Below are 25382 nucleotides of genomic sequence, written 5' to 3'. Positions count from 1 at the left end.
AGTAAATGTTGCTGTTGAGGTATAAGGCCTGTTGAAATCGATATTTGCTGTTGAGACCGATTTTCAACTATCTTGATTTATATTGACTATTTTTTTATTTAATTCCTTATTTTCTTTTCCCCAGTTAAATAATTGTGAAACGACGTGAATGGAATGTATTGATCAGAGTACGTATCGAAAATATTCCAAGGGTGTGTGAGTGAGTCTGTCTCCGATTGGACTTGTATAAACCGAGTGCTTTGGCTCATGATCTCGGAATGCAGAATATATGAAATGATATATCACAAGATGCGCTGAAAATGGAAACTTCAGACTGAATTTTTCACCATTGGCTTGTTAAAAGTCACTGTCACACACGAGGCGACTTCGGACATTCCATGAACTCCGGGAACTGAAAAGCACACTTTATTGCAGATCAAGAGCAGCCCAAAGGGTTGATAGGGCCGATCATTGCTATCTTAATTGGTATATATTAATGGACTTGGTGATTGAAGCGCTATCTCTAATCTTCTTCTAAGGATACTGCTTATAGTTTGCCCGTACATTGAGAGCAACGATATCCTGAACCACGGCTTCCTGACAAATTTCTACTCTAGAATTGTCCACACTCGATCGCATGTCTTCATCGAGAATTGAGTCGCTCCAAATGCAGCGAATGGAAGAGGTTGTCAGAGGCCAAGAAAAGGGAAAAACTGATGGATTCTCCGCAAAATCCTTTTGTCAAGCATGCAGCGACGGTACCAAAGTGCGCTATACAACCCGTTTTTGAAAATTAGCTACACGCAAATTAATTGGTCTCATGCAGGACGATGCCTGTCCACCTATTGCAATTGTGGGCATGGCGTTGAGATTGCCTGGTGGCATTAATACGCCTGATGGACTATGGAAGTTTTTGATGGAAAAGAAGAATGGAGTTTGTGAAGTCCCTGGCAGCCGGTACACTGTTGATTCATTCTACAGTGAGGTCCAGCCTAACCGTTTAAAGACGCGTCATGGTTACTACCTCCAGCAGCACCCTGGCTATTTTGATGCAGATTTCTTCTCGATCAATGCTGGTGAGGCAGAACGCATGGATCCACAACAGCGTCAGTTACTGGAAGTTGTGTGGGAGTGTCTGGAAAACGCAGGAGAAACGAACTGGCGCGGTAAGAATATTGGCTGCTACATTGGAGTTTATGGGGAGGATTGGTTGGATCTGGCTAGCAAAGACCCTCAGCATACGGATCGGTATCACGCCCTTGGGACAGGCCAGTTTGCACTGGCAAATCGAGTGTCATTTGAATATGACTTTCAAGGACCGAGGTATACTTGTACATCCTGATTTCACATCTTATCCAATATTTTCTGCAGCTGATACTGACGGAGCGTCTACAGCATGACCTTACATACGGCATGCTCATCATCCATGGTTGGCTTACACGAGGCTTGCCAGGCCCTTTACGCTGGCGACTGCTCCTCAGCCATTGTTGCGGGTACTAATCTTCTGTTTGCGCCAACCATGTCAGCAACTCTGTCAGAGAGCATGGTCTTGTCACCAACCGGGATGTGCAGGACGTTTGATGCAAATGCGGATGGATATGGGCGGGCAGAGGCAATTAATGCGCTTTATATCAAACCTCTGTATGATGCGCTCCGGGACAATGACCCTATCAGAGCCGTGATACGTGCAACATCAACCAACTGCGACGGGAGAACGCCCAGCATTACTACCCCTGGCTCTCACTCGCAAGAGGCTCTTATCCGTAGAGCGTATGAAAAGGCTGGAATCGATAATATCACAGAGACCGGGTTCTTCGAGTGCCATGGAACCGGCACAGTCTCTGGTGATACAGTAGAAGCATTAGTAGTTGCGAAGATATTTGAAGGAAAAGGGGTTGTGATGGGAGCTGTAAGCATATAGAACCATAAGGGAACACTAAATGCTCCTTCTACGACTAATGGGAGCTATAGGTCAAACCCAACGTAGGACACAGCGAAGGTGCATCTGGAATTACAAGTGTTATCAAGGCTGTCCTAGCCCTGGAGCACGAGATAATTCCCCCAAATGTGTTTTTTGAGTGTCCGAATCCCAAAATCCCGTTTACTGTGGCCAAACTGGAAGTACCAGTGGAACCCTTGGTCTGGCCAAAAGATCGGAGGCAGAGAGCAAGTGTGAACTGCTTTGGCATTGGAGGTACAAATGCGCATATAATTCTTGAGTCTGTTTCCTCATTCTGTAGAGATTTCAGGGGCTTGATGAATCCTGGCTCGTGCACTACCTCTCTCCTGCTTGTCGTCTCTGCCAAGAACAAGGATAGCCTGAGGAAACAAATTGAGGCAGTAACAGATTATGCAAACCAAAATTCTACCATTCTCCACAATCTGGCCTATACACTCGGTGTACGACGAGAGCATCTTTTGCACCGTGCCTTTGTGGTAGCTCAACCTGGTCAATCCATCCATGTGTCAGCATTCCAAAAAGGCCAAGATAAACCTCATAATCTGACCATGGTGTTTACTGGTCAAGGTGCGCAATGGCCAGGAATGGGAAAGGGCTTGATTGACTCCTTTCCAGAAGTCAATCATGATATTCAGATGCTCGACCAGGAACTCCAGAACTTGGATGATGGGCCAAGATGGTCTCTACGAGGTAAGGAAGATCAATGTGTTTTCCACTTAGAAGTGTTGTTTACTGACGTGACTCTCAGAGGAACTAGTCAAGACAGACTCTGACAGTCGAGTTGATGAAACAGAGTTCTCCCAGCCACTCTGCACTGCTCTCCAGATTGTATTGGTCAATGTTCTTCGTCGATGGGGACTCATGTCTTCAGTGTCGTCTGTGGTCGGTCATTCTAGCGGCGAGATTGCTGCTGCGTACGCAGCTGGAGCTATCACGGCACGATCCGCTATTATTATAGCATACTATCGCGGCCTGGTGGCCAAGCAAAAAGAAGGACAAGGTGCAATGGCGGCAGTCGGTTTAAGTCGTGAACAGTTGACGTCTTTCCTCAATGATGACAACGGGGCAGTGATTGCGTGCGAGAATAGTCCTCATAATGTGACCTTTTCGGGAGACAGGGAGGAAGTGTATCGTATTATGGACAGAATTAAAACAGATCTACCAGAGGTGTTATGTCGACGACTTCGAGTATCTGTTGCGTATCACTCGCGTAAGTTTCCATCCGTGGAGTAAAATGTCCACTAACAAATGTTTAGCCCACATGCATGAACTGGGGATCTGGTATGAGAATCGCATTTCTCGGTTTGTTGAGACGAACCAATCAATGCTACCATTTGTGTCTACTGTCACCTCAACAACAATCACAGATCTACATGAACTGGGTCCATCGTATTGGCGACAGAACCTGGAATCACCTGTCCTCTTTTCCACCGCGGTGCAGAGCATTATTGATAGGGGACACAGCAATCATATCTTCCTAGAAGTGGGAGCACATTCTGCGCTCTCTGGCCCTTTAAAGCAGATCTTCAGAGAGATCAACCCAAAATCGGACCTACTTTATATACCAACTCTCACTCGCAATGACAACGACCAACGGGCCCAACTACTTCAGACTGTAGGTCTAGCCCACTGTTCAGGCGTACCAGTCAGGTTCGAGGAAGTAAATGGCCGAGGGACGACACTGGGTAACCTCCCATCCTACTCGTGGTATCACAACAAATTGTACTGGAACGAGAGTCGGCTGACCCAGGCTTGGAGATTTCGGAAGTTTCCTCATCATGAACTGCTGGGAGTACGGGTGGTTGAGTCCTCTGACATTGAGCCCTCATGGAGGAATCTTTTACGACTTTCGGATATCCAGTGGCTAAATGATCATGTTCTACAGGGACGTATTCTATTCCCAGCAACAGCGTATATTGCCATGGCCGGGGAAGCCATTCTCCAACTGAGCCCTGATCAAAACGACTTCTCTATCAAGAACCTCATCATCAAGAACCCCTTGGTATTGACTGAGTTCCAGACTACAGAGGTCATCACAACACTTAAACCAGGTCATGTGACAGACATAGTTGACTCGGACTGGTATTTGTTCACTATCATGTCCTATGGCGAAACCGGCTGGACTAAGCATTGCTACGGACAAGTCAGAACAGGTTACGACAGCAAGCCTGACGCGACCCAATTATCACGTTATGCTCGACTACTCGAGTCTAAAAGATTGTATACAACTCTTAACCGTCTTGGGTTTTATTATGGGCCACATTTCCAACGTTTGAGGGACATCTCTGCTGACCCAACAGAGAATAAGGCTTCCGGGACAATTCTCGATTTCGAAGAACCCACTAGCAGATACCCCATGCATCCTGTGACCATGGATAATGTGCTACAAATGTTCCCTGTGGCTATGTCTAGAGGCCTCTGTCGCTCTTTCAAGCTTGTAGTTCCAGCGACTATCGGGAGCATATATGTTCGAGGTAGCGCATCCCGGATGCAGGTCGAAGCCAGCATCGCCGCCAGTAGGACAGGAAAATGGGAAGGTCAAGCCACTGCTCTAGCAGGGGATGATCTTCTGTTGTTCATGAATAATGTTACTGCATTTCCTGTAGATTGGGACGGGAACTCGGCAGAATTCAAGCCGCCTTTATGTTCAGAAATCCGTTGGGCACCCGACGTTGACTTAATCCCCTCATCCGCCCTGCTTGCGACACCGCCGGCACCAGGCCAGTACAGTGAAGTGTTAAGAGATGCGGGATGCGTAAGTCTTTTATACGTTTTAGAAACGATTGATCGTCTTAGTAGCAGTAATACGTCCCTCGCGTCCTCACATTTGGTAAAATGGGTGAACTGGCTTGAAGCAGAAGTTTCAAGACTCAGTCAGGAGGAAGATGTTCTGTTTCCAGAATTGGACTCTTGGGCTAATATGGCTTCTGAAAAACGCCATAATCTGATAGCCACAATATCGTCAAAATATGATTGTGCCGAGCACGGCTATAATATTCCGTTTGAGTGTATGCGTCGTGTCTTTGAGGGTTGTCTCGACGTCGCAAGAGGAAATGCATCTGAAGATACGATCCTGATAGCTCCCACAAACATGGAAAAGTATTATACGTTTTTGCAGCTTCGCTGTGATTGGAGTAATGTTCTATCGTGTATAGGCAACTCCAACCCAGGTATACGTGTGTTGGAAATTGGAGCCGGAACAGGTAGCGCCACCAAGGCAGCATTGGAGCATCTAAAGTCGCCTGAGGGGGTACGACTATTCTCCACGTACATTTTCAGTGATATATCTAAAGCTATATTGGAACTTGCCCAACAAAAATTTGGTACTACTGAAAATATTGGGTTTAAAAGCCTGGATATCGCCCAAGACCCCCAAGATCAAGGTTTCGAACCTCACAGTTTTGATCTGATTATTGCGTCACATGTACGTTGTTCTCACCCTAGTTCACTAAGAAGTTGTTGTAACAATCAATTAAACAGGTTCTTCACCAAACTCCCAATCTTGACACTTCTCTCCGGAATATACACCAATTACTCAAGTCCGGTGGCCGGTTACTGCTCAACGAGTTCTCCTCACGTACGAGACAATCCTCTCTATCCTCCAACTTCCGCGAGACTAACAGGCAGATGTACAGAAACATTAGTAACTGGCTATATAATGGTAGGTGGAAGGTGCCCATTTGCAGAAATCCCTTTATGGCTGACTAGAACTCAAGGGGGGTTATCTGACTGGCGGCTTGTCGAAGATGGTCGAGGTGACAAGCTATACATTTCGCCAGAGACATGGCATTGCAAATTACGTGCTGCTGGTTTCAGTGGGAATGATGCGATAGCCAATGACGTGGATAGTCCATATCAGACACACTTTACGATGCTTAGCCGTGTTGCTCTCGAAGATGACACTAGCAAAATCGACATTTTGCTGCTGACCACCAGCACTCCTGGCCCATGGGCCCAGGCTGTCCAATCCCATCTGTTGGATCAGGGATACACAGTGAAGTGGGGAACCCTGGACGAACAGCCCCCTGCTAATCACTGGATAGTCTCATTTCTAGATTTGGAAGGGCCGTATTTGTACAATATGACCGAGCAAAAGTATACGAAACTTTGGAACTATCTTAAGCAAGCTGACAAGAGCCGGATGCTTTGGGTTTCAAACATTGCTCAATTAATGTGCCCAGATCCTAGGTTCGGGCTGATATTTGGATTTGCCCGAACCATTCGGCAAGAAATATTGCTAGATATCTCGATTCTCGAAACTGACGTCTATGACGAATCTTCCGTACACGCGCTTTCTCAGGTTCTCAAGAAACTTCAACGATCCCGACAAGGTTCAGATATTGACCTGGAATACGAATTCTCTTTCTATAAAGGTTCTGTACATACTGGCCGCTGCCACTGGATTAATGACCCTTTGGCCAAAATCCCAGCACAACCATTAACCGAAGTATCGCTCAAACTGGATATTGGATCAATAGGCATGATTAATACTCTTCGATGGACACCAGTTGAAAACTGCCAGCTTGAGAAGGGTCAGATCGAAATTGATATGCAATATATTGGGTTAAATTTTAGGGTATGATCACGTTGCCCCGTCCTTCTCATCTAATCAATAGATATGCCAAACATATGCTCACCTTAGAGAACTGTGTAGGACGTAATGGGTGCTATGGGCCTATACGGAAACCCTGAGGAATTTGGGACTGAAGGGACAGGAATCGTTCGTCGGGTGGCATCGGATGTAGCGGATTTCAAGGTTGGTGACAGAGTTCTTGTCATAAATCTGGGAGTGTTTCGGACTCGGTTCATTTCGAGCTCTGAATATTGCCTAAAAATTCCGGATGGCATTCCCCTTGCGGAGATTGCAACCACGCCATGTGCCTATATGACGTGTCTTTACTGTCTGATTTATCTTGCTCGTCTTCAGCCAGGGGAGGTAAGAAACCCCCGTTACCTCCTATCGTTCAATTTTTTTTTGTTTTCGCATTTACGCACTGTTAACAATGTTCCTTATATAGTCTGTTTTAATCCATTCAGCCTGTGGAGGGGTTGGACTATCTGCCATCCGGATCTGCCAAGTGATAGGGGCGGAGGTATGCTTTCCTATACTTCCCAACCTGCTCTGTCAACCGAACAATAATAGTACAAAACACTAACATGTTCTAGCTATTTGTCACGGTAGGAAGTGAGGAAAAGGTCAACTATCTAATTAGCAACTTTGGAATCCCACGCAATCGCATCTTCAATTCAAGAAATTCTAGCTTCAGGGAAGATATCCTGTCAGCCACGAACGGAAAAGGGGTCGATGTTGTCCTTAATTCTCTATCAGGTAAACTGCTTCATGCTTCCTGGGACTGTGTTGCCTCGTTTGGTAGGATGATTGAACTCGGGAAACGTGACTTTGTCAGCAATGGGCATCTTAACATGGCACCCTTTATTCAAAACAGGTCCTATTTTGGCTTTGATCTGACACAAACCACGGAGAATCCAAGGGTTCGTTCTATGTGAGTAAGCTCTGCCAGTGATGGTGATTAATTTATCAATTAATAACCGCTATATGGTAATAGAATGTTCGAACTATATTTATCCTGGCACGAAAAAATTGCAACTCTCAAGCCTACCACAGTTTACAATGCCGCAAGCGTTGTCAACGCTTTCAAATTCATGCAGCAAGGGACACATATTGGCAAAATCCTCATCCAAATGCCTCATGACCCGTCGGACCTGATCTCTTCCACGACCAAATCCAATGTCAGGCTGTCCTCAAACCATTCGTACCTTCTTGTTGGAGGTTTAGGCGGCATAGGGCGCTCTGTATCAACATGGATGGTAGAAAGTGGAATCCGCTACTTAATCTACTTATCTCGGTCAGCAGGAAAATCTGACGATGATCGGGCCTTTATAAAAGAGTTGGAGGTACAGGGCTGTCATGTGACCTGCGTAGCTGGCAGTGTTACAGAGGCAACAGACGTCGAGCGTGCCATCTCTCTCTGCCGAGAGCCTTTGGCAGGTATCGTTCAGATGCCAGCAGTTCTGAAGGTAAGTTCCACATCGCGTTTGATTTAACTTGAAAGTTGCAGCTAATATATTTTTTTTCAATTGCCGGTCAACAGGATCGCGCATTCGAAACGATGACATACGATGATTGGACAGCTTGTCTTGAACCAAAGGTAGCAGGCACCTGGAATTTGCACAATGCTGTACAGCGCATGAATATCAAACTGGAATTTTTTGTTGCCTTTAGTTCTGTCTCGGCAACCTGCGGGACTCCCGGACAGGTCAACTATGCCGCTGCTAATACGTTCCTCGACAGCTTCTCCCAATATCGACGACACTTGGGCCTACCATCTGCTGTTATAAATCTTGGAGCAGCAGAGGACATTGGTCTGATGACTCAGGATCCTAAACTTCTCAGTCGGGCTCAGGGAGCCTCAATCCGTCTGGTCAACGAGAATGATCTGGTTGAAGGACTGCAGTTGGCAATCTGCCAGTCGCGCATGCCTAGTTCATTCAACAGCATGGCCTCCAACTCTTGCGTCATTGGCCTGGGGAACACGAAACCGTTGTCTGCACCTGGTGTCCGGCCGCTCTGGGGTCACGATGCTAGGTTCATGCTGTATTCCAACCTAACATCCCGAGATACAGTGCAAACGCAAACATCAAGCCATGAGACCCGGAGGTTTCTACGTCGCGTAAGAGAGAATCCGGCCATGCTAGAGAGTCACGATGTAGAGAGGATGATTCTCCATGAGTTATGGAAACAGATAGCAAGGACACCCGAGATCCAAGATAAGGCGGAGGAGGAAATTTCCAGCGTAGTGGTCGACTCTCTTGCGGCTATTGAGATCAGGGCCTGGCTCCGTCAAAATATTGAACTGGAACTAAACATGGTCGAGATGAGTAAGGTTGGAACCATAGGGACATTGGCGCGAGCCTGCGTCGAACATCTGAAGATTCAGTACGGAGTGAACGTGCCAGAGGAGGTTCAGAGTTGACGATGATAACTTGATGTCGGGCCTGGCTTTTGTGGGAATTTTCTTTCAGGTCAGTATTGAGTAGGGTTATATTTTGGTTTCTTGTAAGTTTTATTGCTTCGAACGTATATTCGTGGCTGTTATATACAGATAAATTGCTGGTGCACCTTATAGGCAGCTATGTGACCGTCTGTGTTAAAATTCAACAACATAACTATACAACATATATTCAATTATGGATTCAAGATATATCGAGTTACAACAGAGTTGTATTCAGGCTATAAATTATTGGTTACTGTTCAGTACCGCATCTGGTCGTGTCCGATGACTGATCTACCAATGCGCAGCTAGTCACTTTGTGATGGGTCACCCACTGGGACTCTACATGAACTCTTCATGAACTCAAAAGTCTTAGTTGCAGCAACTTTAAAGATTGGATAAGCGGTATCTCCAACGCCGAACATAAAAAAACTTGAAAGCATGGTTCTACTCTTAGATTCCTTTTAATGACACTCTTCGCATTCGAAAGTCGTGCAAGTTTGAGGCGGCTGGTTATTTTATGTCTGGTATCAGTGATCATCTCATTTTACTGGTCAGCAATCTCTAATACGCAGGTCCTGCGTCCATCACAGTAATAGGATAGAAGTGACTTACACAGTCGCAAAGACAATCTCTCCTTTCAAGAATATTGTAATCCACGGCGGTCGGCCTCGCAACATTAATGTTGTCGATGTGTAGGCCCGTTGGTACTCTGAGAGGGAGGAAGGTTCGGTGGTTTGCTGGGAGAAGGCGAGAGGGGTGCTAGTTAGGAGGAGGGTGAAGAGGGGTGGAATTGCATTTTGGTGATGGGCTTGGTCAAGTTAGAGGGTGCTCGGCTTGGCTGAGATGCAAGATCACGGCTGGGAGGGATTGGGATTGATATTAGATACGTTTCTATTCCTCGAATGAGAAGCGAGGTCTCGTTTATCGTTTGTGATCGTGAAGTGTATGTCGAATATCCAGTTTCTTTCTCAGCCCAGGCAAGTATCTCTATCGTCGAAAGACCGTTGGACGAGGACAACCAGCTAAAAAGGAAACCAAGGATAATTTAGAGACTAGCAAATGGTCTTGGTTCGTGTTCCTTGGTTCTTGTATACATATATAGGTCTTGTAATGTTGCATATAACTTAATCAGCTTTATGTATGTTGAATTGTTGGTCTTATAACAGGAATATCTAGTTTTTGAGAAAGTCTGCTTAGCACAGTTTAAATGCGGGAAGCTCTACAGGACTACAATTGAATAATCAACTAACTAACCAACCAACAGTATTAGTAATATTAATGCACTAATATAGCATGTTGGAAAAATGAGCTGAAGAAGAGTTGCTGAGCTGAATGTACAATGAAGTGGCCTACTCTAGTTGATGCTACATGAGAAGAGTAAAGAATAAAACTAAAATCTGTTTAGGTTGGTTGGTTTGTTGGTTGGACATTCAATCACAGTTAGGTAGAGTTTCCTAATTTGTTTAGGGTGCTATGCAGACTTTCTCACAAACTAGATTAATATAATCTGTTATTGCTGCTGTCTTAGGTACTCCTAAGCCTATAGCATCATAGCTTTAACGTATTCAAAGTGTAGACCGGAACGCTCGGTAACTAAGAACACGTCTATAAGCGGGTATCTAGGAGGATCTACTAGTCGTAGATCCTTTTTGACTTTGTGGCTAAGGTGGGCTTTAAGATATAATCTATATATAAATTTGTTGAGATACTGAGATGGTGAAAATGGCTATTTTATATGGGATACTTAATGAAGGATGATGGGTGCCACCTTAGCCACAGCCCCAAAAAGACTCCCAATCGATCCACTTCGTTCACGAATCCCTAAGCATATACCCCCTAGATATCTGCCCCGGCGCCATCGCTTGTGAGGCTAGCCTAGCTTATTACAGATAACGCATTATAGATGCTCAAATTAGTACACAATTACATAGAACACAGTTACACAAAAATTGTATAAGTGGACGTGACGCCCTTTAATAATCTGGCTTTGTAGCAAGTATCAACTTTCGAAAAAACGAACTAATCTCGTTGACTTGAATTCACTTGTTGGCTGTCCAGCATGCAACTCACCTCGGTGCTTGTTCTCGTCGGAATGACTGCTCTCACTACCCTTGTCAATGCTAACCGTCTCCCTGTTCCAAGCTCCACCTTAAAGCGAGCCCCCCTTGCCAAAATGTTACTTTCGGGATTATGTGTAAGTAATTTTCCCTCTCAGACATATATCTATCACAGTATTATACCTCCATCCCTATGGAAGCTACCCGATTCATCCATACTAAAACTATCATAGACATGTAGTGGTACATGCGTCAGTCCTAACGGTGGCGGCACAAGAGCCGGATAAAATGGTTGCTGTGGCGGCGGCGTGATCGGCATGGACTGGGACAGTAGTACGGGTGTTTGTGCGTGCTGTGTGGTGAGTTCTTCCTTGTCATTCTTCTCATATTCTTCCAGAAAAGATTTTTTGGGGATGAAACACATAATCAAATGGATCGGATTGCTGATTGGTTTTGTGTTTATGTAGGGAAATTGTGGCTACTGAATATTTACAATGCTGCTTTCAGTGGTAGCCAAAAAATGGTCCTGAGAACAGGTTATTATTCTAGTGATTCGGGAAATTGCTCTGTGCATAGAATTTGTGTTCTGACTACTTATGCAAAGGATAAAACAAAAAAGAGCTCGAAGCCTCTGAGCTGTAGCCTTACTGCAATGAAGGAGTGTCTTAAGAAGACTAGAAATGAATGATATAACACAGAGAACACTGAATGAATAAATGGAATGAGAATACAACGTAATCGAGCACCGAGTGGATCATGACACTATTAATTTTCGCCTAGAAGCAATGTACTTCGATTGGACAGCCTACTATATTATTAAACACAATGTCGAGCTTGACAGGCATGTTTCTCATCTACGGTTGGCTTCACGCCTATTTTGCACACCGGATGCGATATGGTAGTGGTAAAATGTTGAATGAACGCGATAAGTTGGTCTTTCTATACTATTAAATCAATCTTACTCTTCTTCCTTATACCTAGACTAAGAGCTGACATGCAATTATATAAGGCTACGTGAGCGAAACCTAGCAGAATCTAATTATGAAACAAAATCTAATATTTAAATGTTTCTCAACTACTACTTGCCTCGCAATATCAATATTAATATACAGAATATTATAAATAACTATAAACCTAAATACTGCTCATGCACTGCATCTAGCGGATCAGCTGATGGATTAATAAAAGGTGTCCGCGATATGTGAGCCTATAAAAGCAAGCCATATTATACCAATATCCTAAGTATCTAGACTGTATATAAACAAAAGAACTAGGTAGTTATTGTTCTATCAACAGAATATTAGCTGTTTTAAGGGCCGCTTGCCTTTAAGTAGTTTGACTCGTCCTTAGCTTCATGCATGTTGGTCTCGTAACAACACTTTACGTCATCCCGTTATCGATACTTCGCTGTCCCAACTGACCATTGCCAAGATCCTTTCCGCGCCAGGAAAAGGCCATTTTTTGAGTGACTAGACTATAAGAGGAGGGGAGGCTGACTTTGAATTGCCTGTCAATATTCCCAGCCGATGCTCACTTAGATAAAAGAAATCTCATCTCTGATCACCGCATTCATTTGAAAGAGAACTGTGTACTTTATATAGCCGAAAGCTTGCTGGCCCAATATGGCCCACGAGCAATCCTACGATTTTATTGTCGTCGGTGGTACTTTTGCTCCCCATTATCGCTATCAATCAACCGCTTACCAAATTCATAGGCGGCCCGGCTGGATGTACACTGGCTGCGTCTCTGGCAAGCTCAGCCAAGAAGCCGAGCGTATTGCTGCTAGAAGCTGGCGGGCGGAATGAGAACAAATCTCTGCGGGTCGATGGAAAGCGCTGGAAGACATTCATGGAGGAGAATATGAATTGGGGATCTCAGACAACCCCGCAGGAACACTGCAATGGCCGTCAACTCGATTACTCGCACGGTAAGGGGCTCGGGGGCGGCTCTTCGATCAATTTTGGAGTCTACACTGTTGGGACACGAGACGACTATGACCTATGGGCCGCAGAGGTCGACGACGAGACTTTTGCCTGGGACACAATGCAGGCGCGGTTCAAAAGACTGGAAACATTTACTGGCACAATTGATGTCCCAGAAAACCAGAAGTATGTTCAGTCTGAACTTACAGACCATGGCAATAAAGGTGGCTTGCACGTTGGCTATGCCAAAGAATGGGATTCGGATTTAGCAATGGTGCTGGATGCATTCGAAGAAGCCGGAGTCCAGCGGAATCTTGATCACAACTCTGGTAATCCCCTTGGATTCGGACTTTGTATTAATTCCGCTTGTAAGGGCTTGCGATCAACCGCTGTTGATCTGTTGACTGAAGTCTCGGATAATTTGGTCATAGTCTCCGATAGTCCAGTGCAACGCATTATATTGGACAAAAATAAGGCTGTGGGAGTCGAGGCTAATGGCAGAGCATGTGGGTTCTATCGAAGGGTTGGTTACTCTGGTTTCTGGAAGAAACTCACGAATGTTTGCAGATTCTGCCTCGAAAGAGGTCATCCTCTGCGCAGGAGCGCTTGAAAGCCCCAAGATTTTGATGCATTCTGGCATCGGTCCAGCCGAAGAACTAAGCAAGTTCAACATTTCACTCATTCACGATCTACCAGCCGTAGGCCAAGGTCTCCGTGACCACTTCTTTGCCCCACTTATCGTGATGCGCAACCCCAAAACCAACGACCGCAATTCTTTCTACCAAGACGAAGTAGCCATGGAGGCCGCAATGAATCAATGGGAAATAGACGGTACCGGTCCATGGGCACGTCATGGCTGCCAATTAGGGATCGGCTGGTTCAAATCCGACCGATTAACATCCTGTGAGGAGTTCAAGGCTTTGCCTGAGTCTGTCCAAGATTTCATGAACCGCGAGACCATTCCTCACTACGAGATTATTAGCCATTTCCCCGTGCATTTCATCTTTCCGCAGCTCTTCCAAGATTACAGCTACATCTGTCTGCCTGTGTTCTTGATGAACGAGCAATCTGTTGGAGAGGTGCGATTGCAGTCGTCCGACCCGGATGAGCCACTTTCGTACAATCCCAAATTCCTTGAGCATCCATTTGACCGGCGAGCATGTATTGAGATCTACCGTCATTTGTGGGACCTGACCAAGCACCCTTCTTTTGCTAAGGATACGGTCTCCACTATCATGGCACCAGCATCCCAGTCCGATGAGGACATTCTTCAGTTCTGGAAAAACAACATATCGTCTAGTTGGCACATGACGGGAACCGTGAAGATGGGCAGAGAGGGTGCCAGTGATGCCGCTGTCGACAGTCGCTTCCGCGTCTTTGGGGTGGAAAACCTACGTGTGGCTGATATGAGTGTGGTACCAGTTCTAACCAACAATCACACACAGGCCACTGCTTATATGACAGGAGCAACATGTGCCGATGTTTTGATTCGCGAATATCGGTTGGATGAATAGCTATATGCGTAATTCGGGACCACTATTCGTCAATCCACCCTCCAAATCCTCCCCACGGGTTAGCTACATGGCTAGGTACGTAGGACGCGGAAAGCTAGCGCTAGTGTGACTTCGACGATGGTATGATGGGCTGATCCCGTACATGCGTAGCTGTACCTATCTGCTACAAATTGAAAATCGCATTGGGAAGATGACCTGACTTTTTGTATTCAGCTAGAATTGTCCTTTGACATCGCAAAAGGTTCCTAACGATGACCAGCTACAGTTCATGTCCTCGATATTTGAGGGCGCTTTTTCTCATTGGAATTTCACATGTTTGGGCGTTGAAGCCGCCACTGCATCACAGTGCGCCTCTTACCGGAATTTGGACATCACGTAAGACCAAGGCCTAGTACGTTTGAATACCGACTTGGTTCATACGCAGCATCGTTCCTGGGTCCAGGTGCGTGACAGTTAGTCGATACCAATAAAATGAGTTATTAACTGATCCTTATATCAATATTTATAATTGCTGAGTTCTAAGCTACAGAAAATATATATATCATAGCGCTCACAAAGAGATAAACTATCTTCTAATACCAAATTTCTTGAAAAGGATGAACTTTAGTTTGGAATGTATATTTCGATGTTTCTCTAATAGAGCATAATATTGGTCTATGGGTAGCCGAATCTATGGCTCACAGTACTCTACTTCAGGGCATGGTGCCCCTCCCTTGATCAGTGGCTGCAAACCAGCCTCTTGGAAACTTGGTAGAATCTTCCCTCCTGCGGCGTGACTTGCCGCCCAGTCGTATATTTTGGAAAAATCTCTACACGATTGCGAGATGCGTACATCAGGCATAGCTGCCTTTGCAGTTGCATTCCATCGCCATGAAATGGTATTGACGTTTGCGTTGCACATGATTGTCTGGCGGAGATACTCAATGCAGTGGTCGGTATGATCGTGGAGGGAGTGTTCAGACTTTTCTCCCCACGTATCCCATGGATAGTCTGGAAATGCAAACTTGCGCAGATTGTAAAGGCAGTGAAGTTGGTGAAAAACATCCAAGCCTACCCTTACGTGGCCTGGGCGGTCCCTAAGCTCCATGGACGGGTCTTCCAAAAGCGAAGCAGTTGAGCTGTCAATGTCGACAATGCCAACTGAAAGTAATTTTTGCCATGCTGCGTTATTGCGTTCATTCGGTGCTCCCGAATACAGTGTTGCGTCGATATCCTTGAGAGGTCCGAATAGAACCGCTCGCTCGTATTGAATGGCTTCTTGAGCTGGGGAGAACATGGGATTTGGATCAGCCTGTGCGAATTGCTTCGCTTTCGAACTTATCTTGAGGAATGCGATATAAAGAGAGGCGTTGCCTATGAAGAGGCAGATATGTAGTAACACTAAAAAAAACTTCAATTTTGACATTGTCAGCCAAGGTGATGAATGTAATATTTGCGAGTCGTCATCTTCTCCAGCTTCTATTTGTCCCTTCACTTTTCCCTCTGGACAAATGTCGCGGGAATTTTGAGAAGCGACAAGTCGATATTTGCCTCGCGTCATCTTGATTGTTAAAACAAATGATAGGAATAGGACCATTCAAGCCAAAAAAATCCCCCCCGTTCAAGTGAAATACTAAGAATGATTCAACGCCCGTGTATGTTTTTGAAATAGAAGAGCCCCCAAAAAAGTCGATATTGACATATTACTAAAATATCTCAGTTGATACGTCATAGATATAACAGAATTGATCCTTCATAATAAAAATTGGAATTGGCCCGCAAATCGAATACTCGATCAGTCAAGCGCGCCATCGCGCCCAAATAAGACGCCGATATCTATTGATCAGCTTGACTAGAAGATGCCAAGAAATTATGGAAAAATATATCGAAATGCGCCAGGAACGGCCACTATTAAGGTTTATTTGACACTTCACTTTAATCACGCTAGCAATAGACTTAAGCATATTTGATAGATAAGGCTACAACTTGGGGTTTCTACTGTGCTCGAAAATAATGACAAGACGGTTTGTTTGGGGATCGCTCATTTCAAAGCCAAGTTGTTCTTGTTCTAAATAAAGTTGGCCCCCCTAATTCATCCTGTTACCTTGGCATTAAGGTAATCCAGAAATATCAGAAGTGGAACACAATATGTTGAATCTTAGTGCTTATGAAACACTAATGCAAAGGATATCCGATAGATCGAATTAGTACCTTTTTCAGAAGCGGCGATGGTATCCACTCTGGGGCAATGATATAACTAGCCTAGATAAGCGAAACGATTCGACCAAAAAGTCCACTTGCAGATTACCTTTCTCCAGACAGCGAAGATCTCAGACGACCAGTTACTCCAAAAGGACAAGTACAAGACAGATGAAGTTATGTTTCTTTGGCGTACGCGCTACATATGTACATTTCAAGTACTCCGTACTGTTCACGAGATAGTTGGTTTCTATTCTGGGCCGCGGGGAATGTTCGGCGTGATATTAAAATAAAGTGATCATCCTGGGGGCGGCCAGTGGCCTATAAAGCTTCTTGAATTACCTCCTCTAGAAGAGGAATATATCCATTCCATTCAAAACCGAAGTCTCATTCACTAGCAAAAAGTCGAATCTTTTATCACTCACCATGAAGAGTTTTACAGTTTGTGCCCTCGTTGGTCTTCTGGCCACAGCAGTCACGAGTACACCTGTCCCAGCTGCCCCGGAAGGTTGGTAAACCCGTTTCTTTTATAGATCATGTTCAGCTCATGTATGCACTTTCTACTTAGCCGCGTCCCCTGAGGGAACCTACTACTCCGTGAACAAGGAAGGTCATGAAGATAGTGCTCAGGGTTGGGGTGGGAAACGCGATGTCGCATCCCCTGAAGGAGCTTACTACTCCGTGAACAAGGAAGGTCATGAAGATAGTGCTCAGGGTTGGGGTGGGAAACGCGATGTCGCATCCCCTGAAGGAGCTTACTACTCCGTGAACAAGGAAGGTCATGAAGATAGTGCTCAGGGTTGGGGTGGGAAACGCGATGTCGCGTCCCCTGAAGGAGCATACTACTCCGTGACCAAGGAGGGACATGAAGAGAGTGCTCAGGGATGGGGTGGGAAACGGGATGTCGCATCCCCTGAAGGAGCATACTACTCCGTGACCAAGGAAGGAAATGAAGAGAGTGCTCAGGGCTGGGGTGGAAAGCGTGTCGTGTAATATACCTAGATAGACAAGAGTCTCCAGTCAAGTGATAAGAGTCGAGACCGAGTCTGCCTGGAGGAACACGAAAGATGGCCGGAGAATTTAGTGGCCTTTCTTGTCTATATGTAAATTCCACACCATGATCTCAGTCCTAAAGAAGGTGTTACTTTATTCCACGTAGAAAGCAAACCGCGAGAAACCGGTTGTATTCTTGAGGAATGGCGCTTTACTTTTTCTTTTCTTTAGATAAGGTTCGGAAAAGAACCAATTCGTTAGACTACTAAATGCAAATAATTGGTCCCTGTTCTACATGAATATACGTGGGGCCTGCTTACTTGTAAGCGCCAGCTGTTGATGGGTTATAGCCCCATTTTGCGGAGGCCAAAAAGGATAAAACCGCTCATCTGACCTTAGCGATGGCTTTTCTTCTTTTTTATTTTTACTTTGGATATTCTCTCTTTCAGTATTTCAACTAGGATGTTGTGGTCTGATTTTCTCATTCACTCCTTACCAGGTCAACCAGGCGGCCCTCTGCTAGCCCAACATGCCGGGTAAGTAACATTAACTCGTGAACCCATTTCAAAAACTCATGTCAGAGAAAGATTAATCCCAATTAATGAGTCATTAAACCAATCTTTATTTTTCTGGCACTTTGATCGAGTGGAAGCACCTCAACTTAATGAACCGGACAAAACCCTTATCTGGTTGAACGGCGGACCGGGATGTAGTTCACTCGACGGAGCCTTGATAGAGCTTGGCCCTTATCGCCTCAACTCAGACGGCACCCTTCGGCCAAATGAAGGATCTTGGAATCAAAATCTAAATTTATTGTTCCTTGATCAGCCCGTAGGCACGGGTTTTAGTTCAGTAGGAGCTGGCATTCTACAGACCGAGCTACCAGAAGTGCGCACTACCTCTTCAGACAAATGACCCTGTACGTACTAATTGATGAACATAGGTTACTACAAATTTTATGACTTTTATCTTAAATTTTGCCGAGTTAAATCCTGCGTTCCAAAATACAGAGGTATGCATAATACCAATTCACATTGAAGCAATGAAACATTGACCCTCGGCAGATATGGCTAGGCGGCGAGTCTTTCTCTGGCCAATACTTACCTTACTTCGCAGATGCCATTATCAGACATAATATCGGAAACAGCACGTTCCCACTTCGACTGGGTGGTGTACTAGCTGGAAATGCGTACATCGACCCCGCTTCTCATTATTTTGCCCTTCTTCCATCCGCTGCCGAACAAAATCTTCTGCATCCATCACCCAGCGCTCAGGCGCGCCTCCGTCGTCAGGAAACACTCTGTCGAATATCGCTCGACGCTAATCCACACCATATTAGCTATCGAGATTGTGAATTGATAATGTGGGGGATTCTCACTGAGTCCCAACGCAATGGTACTAGAGGTTCTTTAGAATGTTACAACCAGTACGACACCCGACTTTATGATGAATGGCCAGCTTGCGGCTCCAACTGGCCACCTGATGTTAGTCTCACGAAGCAATGGCTGCGCCGAACCGATGTACGGAGAGCGCTAAATGTTCCGGACACAGTTGGCGAATGGGACGAGTGTCGGGGTAGTGTTTCGAAAGCTATGTTGCTGAAAACGTCCCATCCGAGCATTGATTTCCTCCCAAGCATTCTAGCACATGTTCCGGTCGTTCTATACTCAGGAAGCGCTGACCTCATCGTCAATCATATTGGAACGGAAATGATGATAGCTAATATGGAGTGGAATGGCGAAGTTGGATGGAATCTGGATATTCATAGTAGTAATATTCATCCACATGTGTGGTTGCTGGAAGACGGAAGTCCTGGTGGGACAGTTCAGGTGGCACGAAACCTGACATATGTTATTGTCGATGATGCTAGTCATATGGTTCCCTTTGATCAGCCGTTGAAAGCCCGAGATATGGCATATGGTGCTCTTGGTGTGAGAAATCGCACTCTCTGGAATTTACAACAAGAACCAAAGTTGCCTTCAAAAACTGGATCCAGGTATGAGGTAGAGTTTGTGCCTGTGTGGTTATCAAGTAGCATGACCTTGGGCTGTATCTTTAGTGGGTTTACCTTGTCCTTAATGTGCTTAAGTTTATTTCTATGAAAATTCAAACACCGCGTCTAATTTACCAGACTATATGGTTGATTCTAGTCGGCCTCTTAACGTGGGTTGTTGGTTGAAAAAGCAACGGTTCTTGAGCTTCATATATTTGTATAGTAGTAGTAGTAGTAGTAGTAGTAGTAGTAGTAGTAGTAGTAGATCTCATTGGCCTGTTGTAGCTGGCTTCCATACTATCGCCGCTATGCAGGATTATACCCTAGCCAATAGGATATAAAGAACAAACATAGTATAACCACATAATAGCATGACCTGCCCGGGGTAGGCCAAGGCCTGGCACTGCAGGCGCATGATCTAGCCAAGCGCGGATTCTATATTTGTAACATAATTAGCTTACACTATTGCCACTTGTTTTTCACCCATTAAATATTTCTACTTTCCTACCCACAGGCTTTTGTGACCATTCTTAAAGTTGTCACTGTTTGCATAACGCAACCTATCACACAATATATTCTCTCATGCCGAAGGGCAAGGGCCAACATTGTTATATTATCACATTATTACCTGTTTTATTTGTTGTCTTTGGCTGAATCTACGTTCCCAAGCTCGAAATGCACCGCTCTTGATCGTAGATAGCAATACGTAGAGCAGGACGGAAGTTGAGATAAATCACGACAACATTCCAAAGACAACCGCTAACAAACGTGAGACTAATGATCTATCAGTGTTGAACCAGTTGGCACAGAACAGTTCAGCTGGGGATCTGTTATGCATTCGGGTCCTGTGAACCCATATGGCCAACCGCCGCACAGCTGTAGCCAGATCGACTGTATGCTGATTGACTTTGCAGATGTGTCACAGGTAGCAAACTTTACAGAAGACTGTAGATTTGGTAGACTGACCACCAGGGGATATCCATCGCCTGGTTGAGGTCTGAAATCCGTTGAATCATCATCGGAGAAACACTGACTGGGCTCCATGCTCTCTGGTCGCAGGATATTCTCATTGATTTCCCCTAAATAAGCGGCTTTATAAAGGTCGTGCATGGTATTGAGTGCAATGAGCCATTGTCGGGCTATTTTCCACTCATATTGCCAGGACGATATTAGTTGGTGAATTAAATTGAGATAGTGCTTAACCTTTTGTTGGATTTCATCGCTGGAGTATAGCGCATCTTGGGTGTTCTGAAGCCAGAGCAAAACATGGGCGACAATGAGAGATGAGGACGCCACCCAGATGGTCTGAAGCGAGGACCGATGATTTTCTCGATCTGGATCCATGAGGTAGGAGAGCATTTCTCCAGCTTCCAGAGCATTTGAAACGCAGCTCTGTATTAAATATTCCTCTCTATGTAGGTAAGACAAACCAGCAGCATCTACATCTTCACTGAGTTTTGTGTAAGTGGGAAGATGGGGTAAATAACATTGGTGTGCAACACAAGAGGCACTGTGTAACAAAAATTGCATTGCAATGTAGGTACTTTCTTGACGCAGTACACATTGTCTATTAAAGTTCTCGATGCTCCAGCAAAGGCTGGGTGGTAGGGAGTCAATCCACGTCTGCAAAGCATTGTTCCGAATGAAAAAGGAGCTTTGAGGATTGGTTGGTGGATACCACTCAAGACGCCTTCGAGAGTAGACGGCAAAGTCAGCCAGGTCGCTCCAAAGGCAGACAGTTTTAAGCAAGTATGAGCTTAAGCCCAACTCTGACGGTTGCTGATGTGCTGCCAGTTCGCCCAGACTCAGGCCTTTTGTCGCTTCGTGGTAAGCTAGAGAAATGTCTGTGCCCGGAACGGCAATAGAAATGGTATCGAGATCAATCGTTCGATGCTTAGCGAGTAGATATGCCAAGGCTCTGTCGAATAACAGACAAGCCCAAAAGACCCGTCTACGGATTTCCTGATCTTTGAGGCTGTGTTTCTGGTGGAACTCTTTGTTGAGCCTCATGATCTCAGCCATACGGATAGCTGAGCCGGCGAAAAGCCAATGGCGAGAACCGGAGTTCGATAAAAGCTCTGCCATTGCTAATATAAGATTCCCTTGAATATGGGAAACTATAGTCGTGAATGATAATACATGTCAACAACGAAAGTAGACTAGGGGATCTAATATTAGATAGGGCCCTTACCACTGGGCTCGTCTAAAGTTTCCTTCGCAAGGGACCGAGCTCTATGCAAGTAATGTCTTGATACCTCGCGATGCGATGGAAGCCCAAACAGAATCTGGGCATCTTGTGGCTGCATATATCGACTACAAAGAGAAATAATCGAAGATGACAGAAGGGGGTCGTTTTTGCACTTTTGCTCAAAGTCCGGTGGATAGTCAAAAGAGCAAAAATCGCTGACAAAGTGGCGCTCGAAGAAGTGTTTCAGGCATAGTTGCAGCCCTTTCATGTATTTTCCGTCTGCTTCATCTACCTGTTCAACGGAATTGGAGAGTTCCGAAGTCGGGGACCTTGGGTCGAATGAGGAATCCGGAGTAGACCAGATACACTGAGTGTGTTTTGTAGTGCAGCGGCCGCATCGAGGACGAATGCCGTCGCATTTTGTTTTACGTCGCCGACTAAGACGGAATTGTTAGTATTCTCTCACTAGGATAGCGTATGTTACGGAATGAGGAGCCCGGAATGTATGATCCGTACCAGGTATTGCAAGCCTGCGGGGTTCGAATAAAGGTCCTGGGCATGTCGAAGACTAATCAACTATAGTATTGCGGATCCCAGAGTATTCGACAAGATGCATGAAGTTGGATTCTCGGATAGGGAGAGGTGTGATAACGGGAAATCCGTTAAATCGGACTACTCGCCGGTGACTAGCGACGGACTGATAACCGGCGAGGCGGCTCATGCCGATACATCCACCTAGTTTTACTGAATCATGGAGCCAAAGTTTTGCCAAAGTTTTGGTAAAGTTTTGTAACGACGGAGACATATGATTGTAACTGGAATAATTCGACCTGAAGACTGCTGTACACATAACCATTGTCTTTGGACAATTTCTGAATTACTTTGTAGAAACTAACGTAAATTAATGTGAAGATATTGGACTGTAAAGATATTAGACTTCCTGATCGGCCTTTTGCTTTGTATCCATTTCGACCTCCTCCTCAATGGATTTAGTCTTGAGGATCCCTTGGGTCATCTGTATCGGCTGTGTTCTTTTGTCTTGCCACCATACAATGCAAATCCACATAGCAAGACAAATTGTGACGACGATCATAGCTATAGTTCCCTTTCGAAATCCCTGGTCAAAACATTTAGTGTCTGCGTCGCTTGATGGGGAAATTTCAGGTACTCACAGTAGCTGCGTCGGTGGTGGGATAAAGGACAATTCCCCAGAACGCAAAAAGAACCGAAGAGGCACCTATGCCCTTGATCAGCTTATATTCAAGGTAGAGTGGTCCGACAAAGGTTACCATTCATCGAGTAAAGAATAATTGCTCGAGCCGCATCATCTCCATCGTACGACAAGATCTTGTTTGCCCAAACGAAAACGACGGGCTGGATCATGTAGGCAGTTCCCGCAAGATCTACAAGAGTTAGTTATGTACAGAGATGGTATATGAGAGTAGCCTTACAAAAAGCTCCCATTTTCGCACCGACACCCACAGAATCCCAGCAAAGAAGGATAATGCATGCAATTATTTGAACGCCACAGGCAAAAAATCCATACGGTGCATGGGCTCCCGTAGCATCAATTGCAACAGATGTAAAAAGTGTCAGAACAATTCCTAAAATGGTATTAGTCTCATCCAAGTCTGGCATTGAATGAGCATTGAATGAAAGATTTTGACCTACCAATCGCAGTAATCCCGAGGGGATAAGTATTGTTTTGCGGAACAGTGAACAATTTAGATGCCTTCATCCAAAGTACCATGCATGTTTGCGTAGTAAATGCTTCCAATGCTCCTCCGAGTACCCAAAACATAGTAAATATCCAGCTTTGAATATTATGTTACAATCAATGGCCATTGCAATCAATATAAGGTGATGTGAACTTACAAGTTGAAAGTGAAAAGAACCCTTTTTACCAGCGAAAATCCAATATTGTGGCCATTCGGATTTTTCGGTGGCAAACGGCTTACGGCAAGCTCGCGCTCATGTGCGTTCAGATAGAATGCTTTGGTTGATTCAGGAAGATCGGGAAAGAAAACAAACCCAAAGACAGCTACAGGAACAGTGACTATGCCGTCAATGATAAAGGACTATTATATTTATTAGTTTCGTCAGTAACAGGTGAGTTCTGCATTTTCATCTTCACACTTACCCATCTCCAGCCAGGCAAACCTGATAACCCATCCATGGTGCTCCAGATTGCCGTCATTAGAACACCTAAACGGTTATTATGCAGGCTCCAGTACATGGGGGGGAAGCATACCAGAAAACATGGTTCCAACCATCCCTGAAGCCTGGAAAAGTCCTATTCTTTTTCCGGCCTCGTTGCCCTTGTACCAGCTTCCAATGATATACTGTGTACCGCTGTATGTAGATGCCTCTGCCATTCCTTGGAAGAACCGGACTGCTGCTAGTTGGGAAAAGGAGTGGCAAGCTGCGCATACCATAGTCAAAAGGGCCCATACCAGTGTCATCAACGGAAACCAGATACGAGGAGGTACTTTTTGGATCACAAGTGCGTGTGGGACCTGTCCGACAATATCTATATAATTTTAAGTTCACGAGAAAACTAGACTCCAAGTCATCAACTTACAACCAACTGAAAGACAAGTCACCAAGAGATTGTATTGATTTCCTGTCAAGTTTGTATCTTCTTTCATTCCAGAGACATAGGCATTAGCCAGAACGGCACGGTCTGTATATGCTCCAGTCAGTGTCACCATGAAACAGTTGTAGATTTCTTTCTTACCCAGGTAATTGAAGAAAAAAGCAATGCAGCAGTAAGTCTACGCATATTCGTCAACAATGGCATATAGATGTATTACAACAATCCGGAAACATACCAGAATGAAAAAGTCGACTTTTCGCAAAAGCTAAATTGATAATGTTAATAATTTTGAACCAATAGACTCGACTTTGTACTCAAAAACCATTAAAAAATCAAAAAGAATGGCAAAAGAAAAATACCTTTCGTTCCTCCGCAGTGTCTGGAGCTTCGCCCCAAACCACAACGCGAAGCTTGTGAATTTTCTCGCCCATGGTTGTTACTCAGAATTCTCTGTCATAACCTTTAGAAAGACATAAATTTTGACTGAGTAATAATATAGAGGCTTGAATTTTGTGTGACAGAAATCAAGACTTTGTTAATCTTAAATGTCTGGGTGGTTATATTTTCTGGTTTTTCAAGACACATCTCGATTAATATACTTATCTTTACACTGTTAAGCTTGTTCAACCCCTCTTTATCTCAGTTCTTTGGCCACTACACTGACTCAACCTCTTAGTTTAACTAGCGTGCTGTGGAGATGGGTTAGCGTCGGTTACATATGAGAGGTTACCAATGTTGAAAAACGGAAAACCCGAAATATACTCGTATAGGTAAGAACCGATCAACGGGTTTTCCGCCCGACCAACTTTGTCCTGCGTAAGCGCCTTTTCCAAGACAGGGATAATGTTTTGATTACTCTTCTAATTCGCTGTGCAGGTGACATACTTAGTACCCCTTCCAAAATGTAGTGGAGTTTATGGGTCTACAATGTGAAAATCCAGAGGGAACTTACATCAGCTGAAAGAATAAGAGAGCAAGGCGCTCGC

General features: G+C 44.9%; 7 protein-coding genes across 7 annotated transcripts; 4 read left to right on the top strand and 3 right to left on the bottom strand.

Moving 5' to 3' along the window:
- Positions 1-799: 799 nt before the first annotated feature.
- BGW36DRAFT_350566 (kinase subdomain-containing protein) lies at positions 800-9298 on the top strand (the record flags this gene model as incomplete). The annotated part of the gene is made up of 12 exons (XM_046213324.1): positions 800-1302; positions 1375-1888; positions 1951-2629; positions 2688-3149; positions 3196-5363; positions 5420-5516; positions 5626-6515; positions 6594-6875; positions 6958-7032; positions 7106-7443; positions 7507-7978; positions 8053-9298. The coding sequence occupies 12 exons, from the start codon at positions 800-802 to the stop codon at positions 8932-8934; spliced, it is 7362 nt and encodes a 2453-aa protein (XP_046067135.1). The 3' UTR covers positions 8935-9298.
- Positions 9299-12634: 3336 nt separating this feature from the next.
- On the top strand, positions 12635-14448 carry BGW36DRAFT_306268 (oxidoreductase; the record flags this gene model as incomplete). Its single annotated transcript, XM_046212134.1, has 3 exons — positions 12635-12674; positions 12727-13461; positions 13502-14448. 3 exons carry the CDS (start codon positions 12635-12637, stop codon positions 14446-14448), a joined length of 1722 nt encoding a protein of 573 aa, XP_046067134.1.
- A 670-nt stretch (positions 14449-15118) lies between these two features.
- Positions 15119-15724, bottom strand: BGW36DRAFT_306505 (uncharacterized protein; the record flags this gene model as incomplete). The annotated part of the gene is made up of 1 exon (XM_046212156.1): positions 15119-15724. One exon carries the CDS (start codon positions 15722-15724, stop codon positions 15119-15121), a length of 606 nt encoding a protein of 201 aa, XP_046067133.1.
- Positions 15725-17003: 1279 nt separating this feature from the next.
- On the top strand, positions 17004-17619 carry BGW36DRAFT_440335 (uncharacterized protein; the record flags this gene model as incomplete). The annotated part of the gene is made up of 2 exons (XM_046221527.1): positions 17004-17134; positions 17195-17619. Exons 1-2 carry the CDS (start codon positions 17053-17055, stop codon positions 17617-17619), a joined length of 507 nt encoding a protein of 168 aa, XP_046067132.1. The 5' UTR covers positions 17004-17052.
- Positions 17620-18081: 462 nt separating this feature from the next.
- BGW36DRAFT_350562 (Alpha/Beta hydrolase protein) lies at positions 18082-19721 on the top strand (the record flags this gene model as incomplete). The annotated part of the gene is made up of 4 exons (XM_046213323.1): positions 18082-18155; positions 18207-18507; positions 18563-18631; positions 18684-19721. 4 exons carry the CDS (start codon positions 18082-18084, stop codon positions 19719-19721), a joined length of 1482 nt encoding a protein of 493 aa, XP_046067131.1.
- A 374-nt stretch (positions 19722-20095) lies between these two features.
- Positions 20096-22423, bottom strand: BGW36DRAFT_350559 (zinc finger transcription factor 1). The gene is made up of 3 exons (XM_046213322.1): positions 22317-22423; positions 21804-22237; positions 20096-21729 (listed from the first exon to the last, which is right to left on the bottom strand). The coding sequence occupies exons 1-3, from the start codon at positions 22358-22360 to the stop codon at positions 20387-20389; spliced, it is 1821 nt and encodes a 606-aa protein (XP_046067130.1). The 5' UTR covers positions 22361-22423; the 3' UTR covers positions 20096-20386.
- An 80-nt stretch (positions 22424-22503) lies between these two features.
- On the bottom strand, positions 22504-25039 carry BGW36DRAFT_350554 (major facilitator superfamily domain-containing protein). The gene is made up of 12 exons (XM_046213321.1): positions 24756-25039; positions 24632-24661; positions 24538-24574; positions 24382-24483; positions 24052-24330; positions 23941-24005; positions 23676-23878; positions 23472-23614; positions 23252-23404; positions 23090-23203; positions 22973-23037; positions 22504-22917 (listed from the first exon to the last, which is right to left on the bottom strand). The coding sequence occupies exons 1-12, from the start codon at positions 24825-24827 to the stop codon at positions 22732-22734; spliced, it is 1449 nt and encodes a 482-aa protein (XP_046067129.1). The 5' UTR covers positions 24828-25039; the 3' UTR covers positions 22504-22731.
- Between the last annotated feature and the right edge of the window lie 343 nt (positions 25040-25382).

The sequence above is a fragment of the Talaromyces proteolyticus genome (assembly GCF_021365285.1).
Source record: "Talaromyces proteolyticus strain PMI_201 chromosome Unknown BGW36scaffold_13, whole genome shotgun sequence".
Taxonomy (NCBI): domain Eukaryota; kingdom Fungi; phylum Ascomycota; class Eurotiomycetes; order Eurotiales; family Trichocomaceae; genus Talaromyces; species Talaromyces proteolyticus.
The sequence above is the reverse complement of the archived record's forward strand: the minus strand, read 5'-3'. Positions and strand labels throughout refer to the sequence as shown.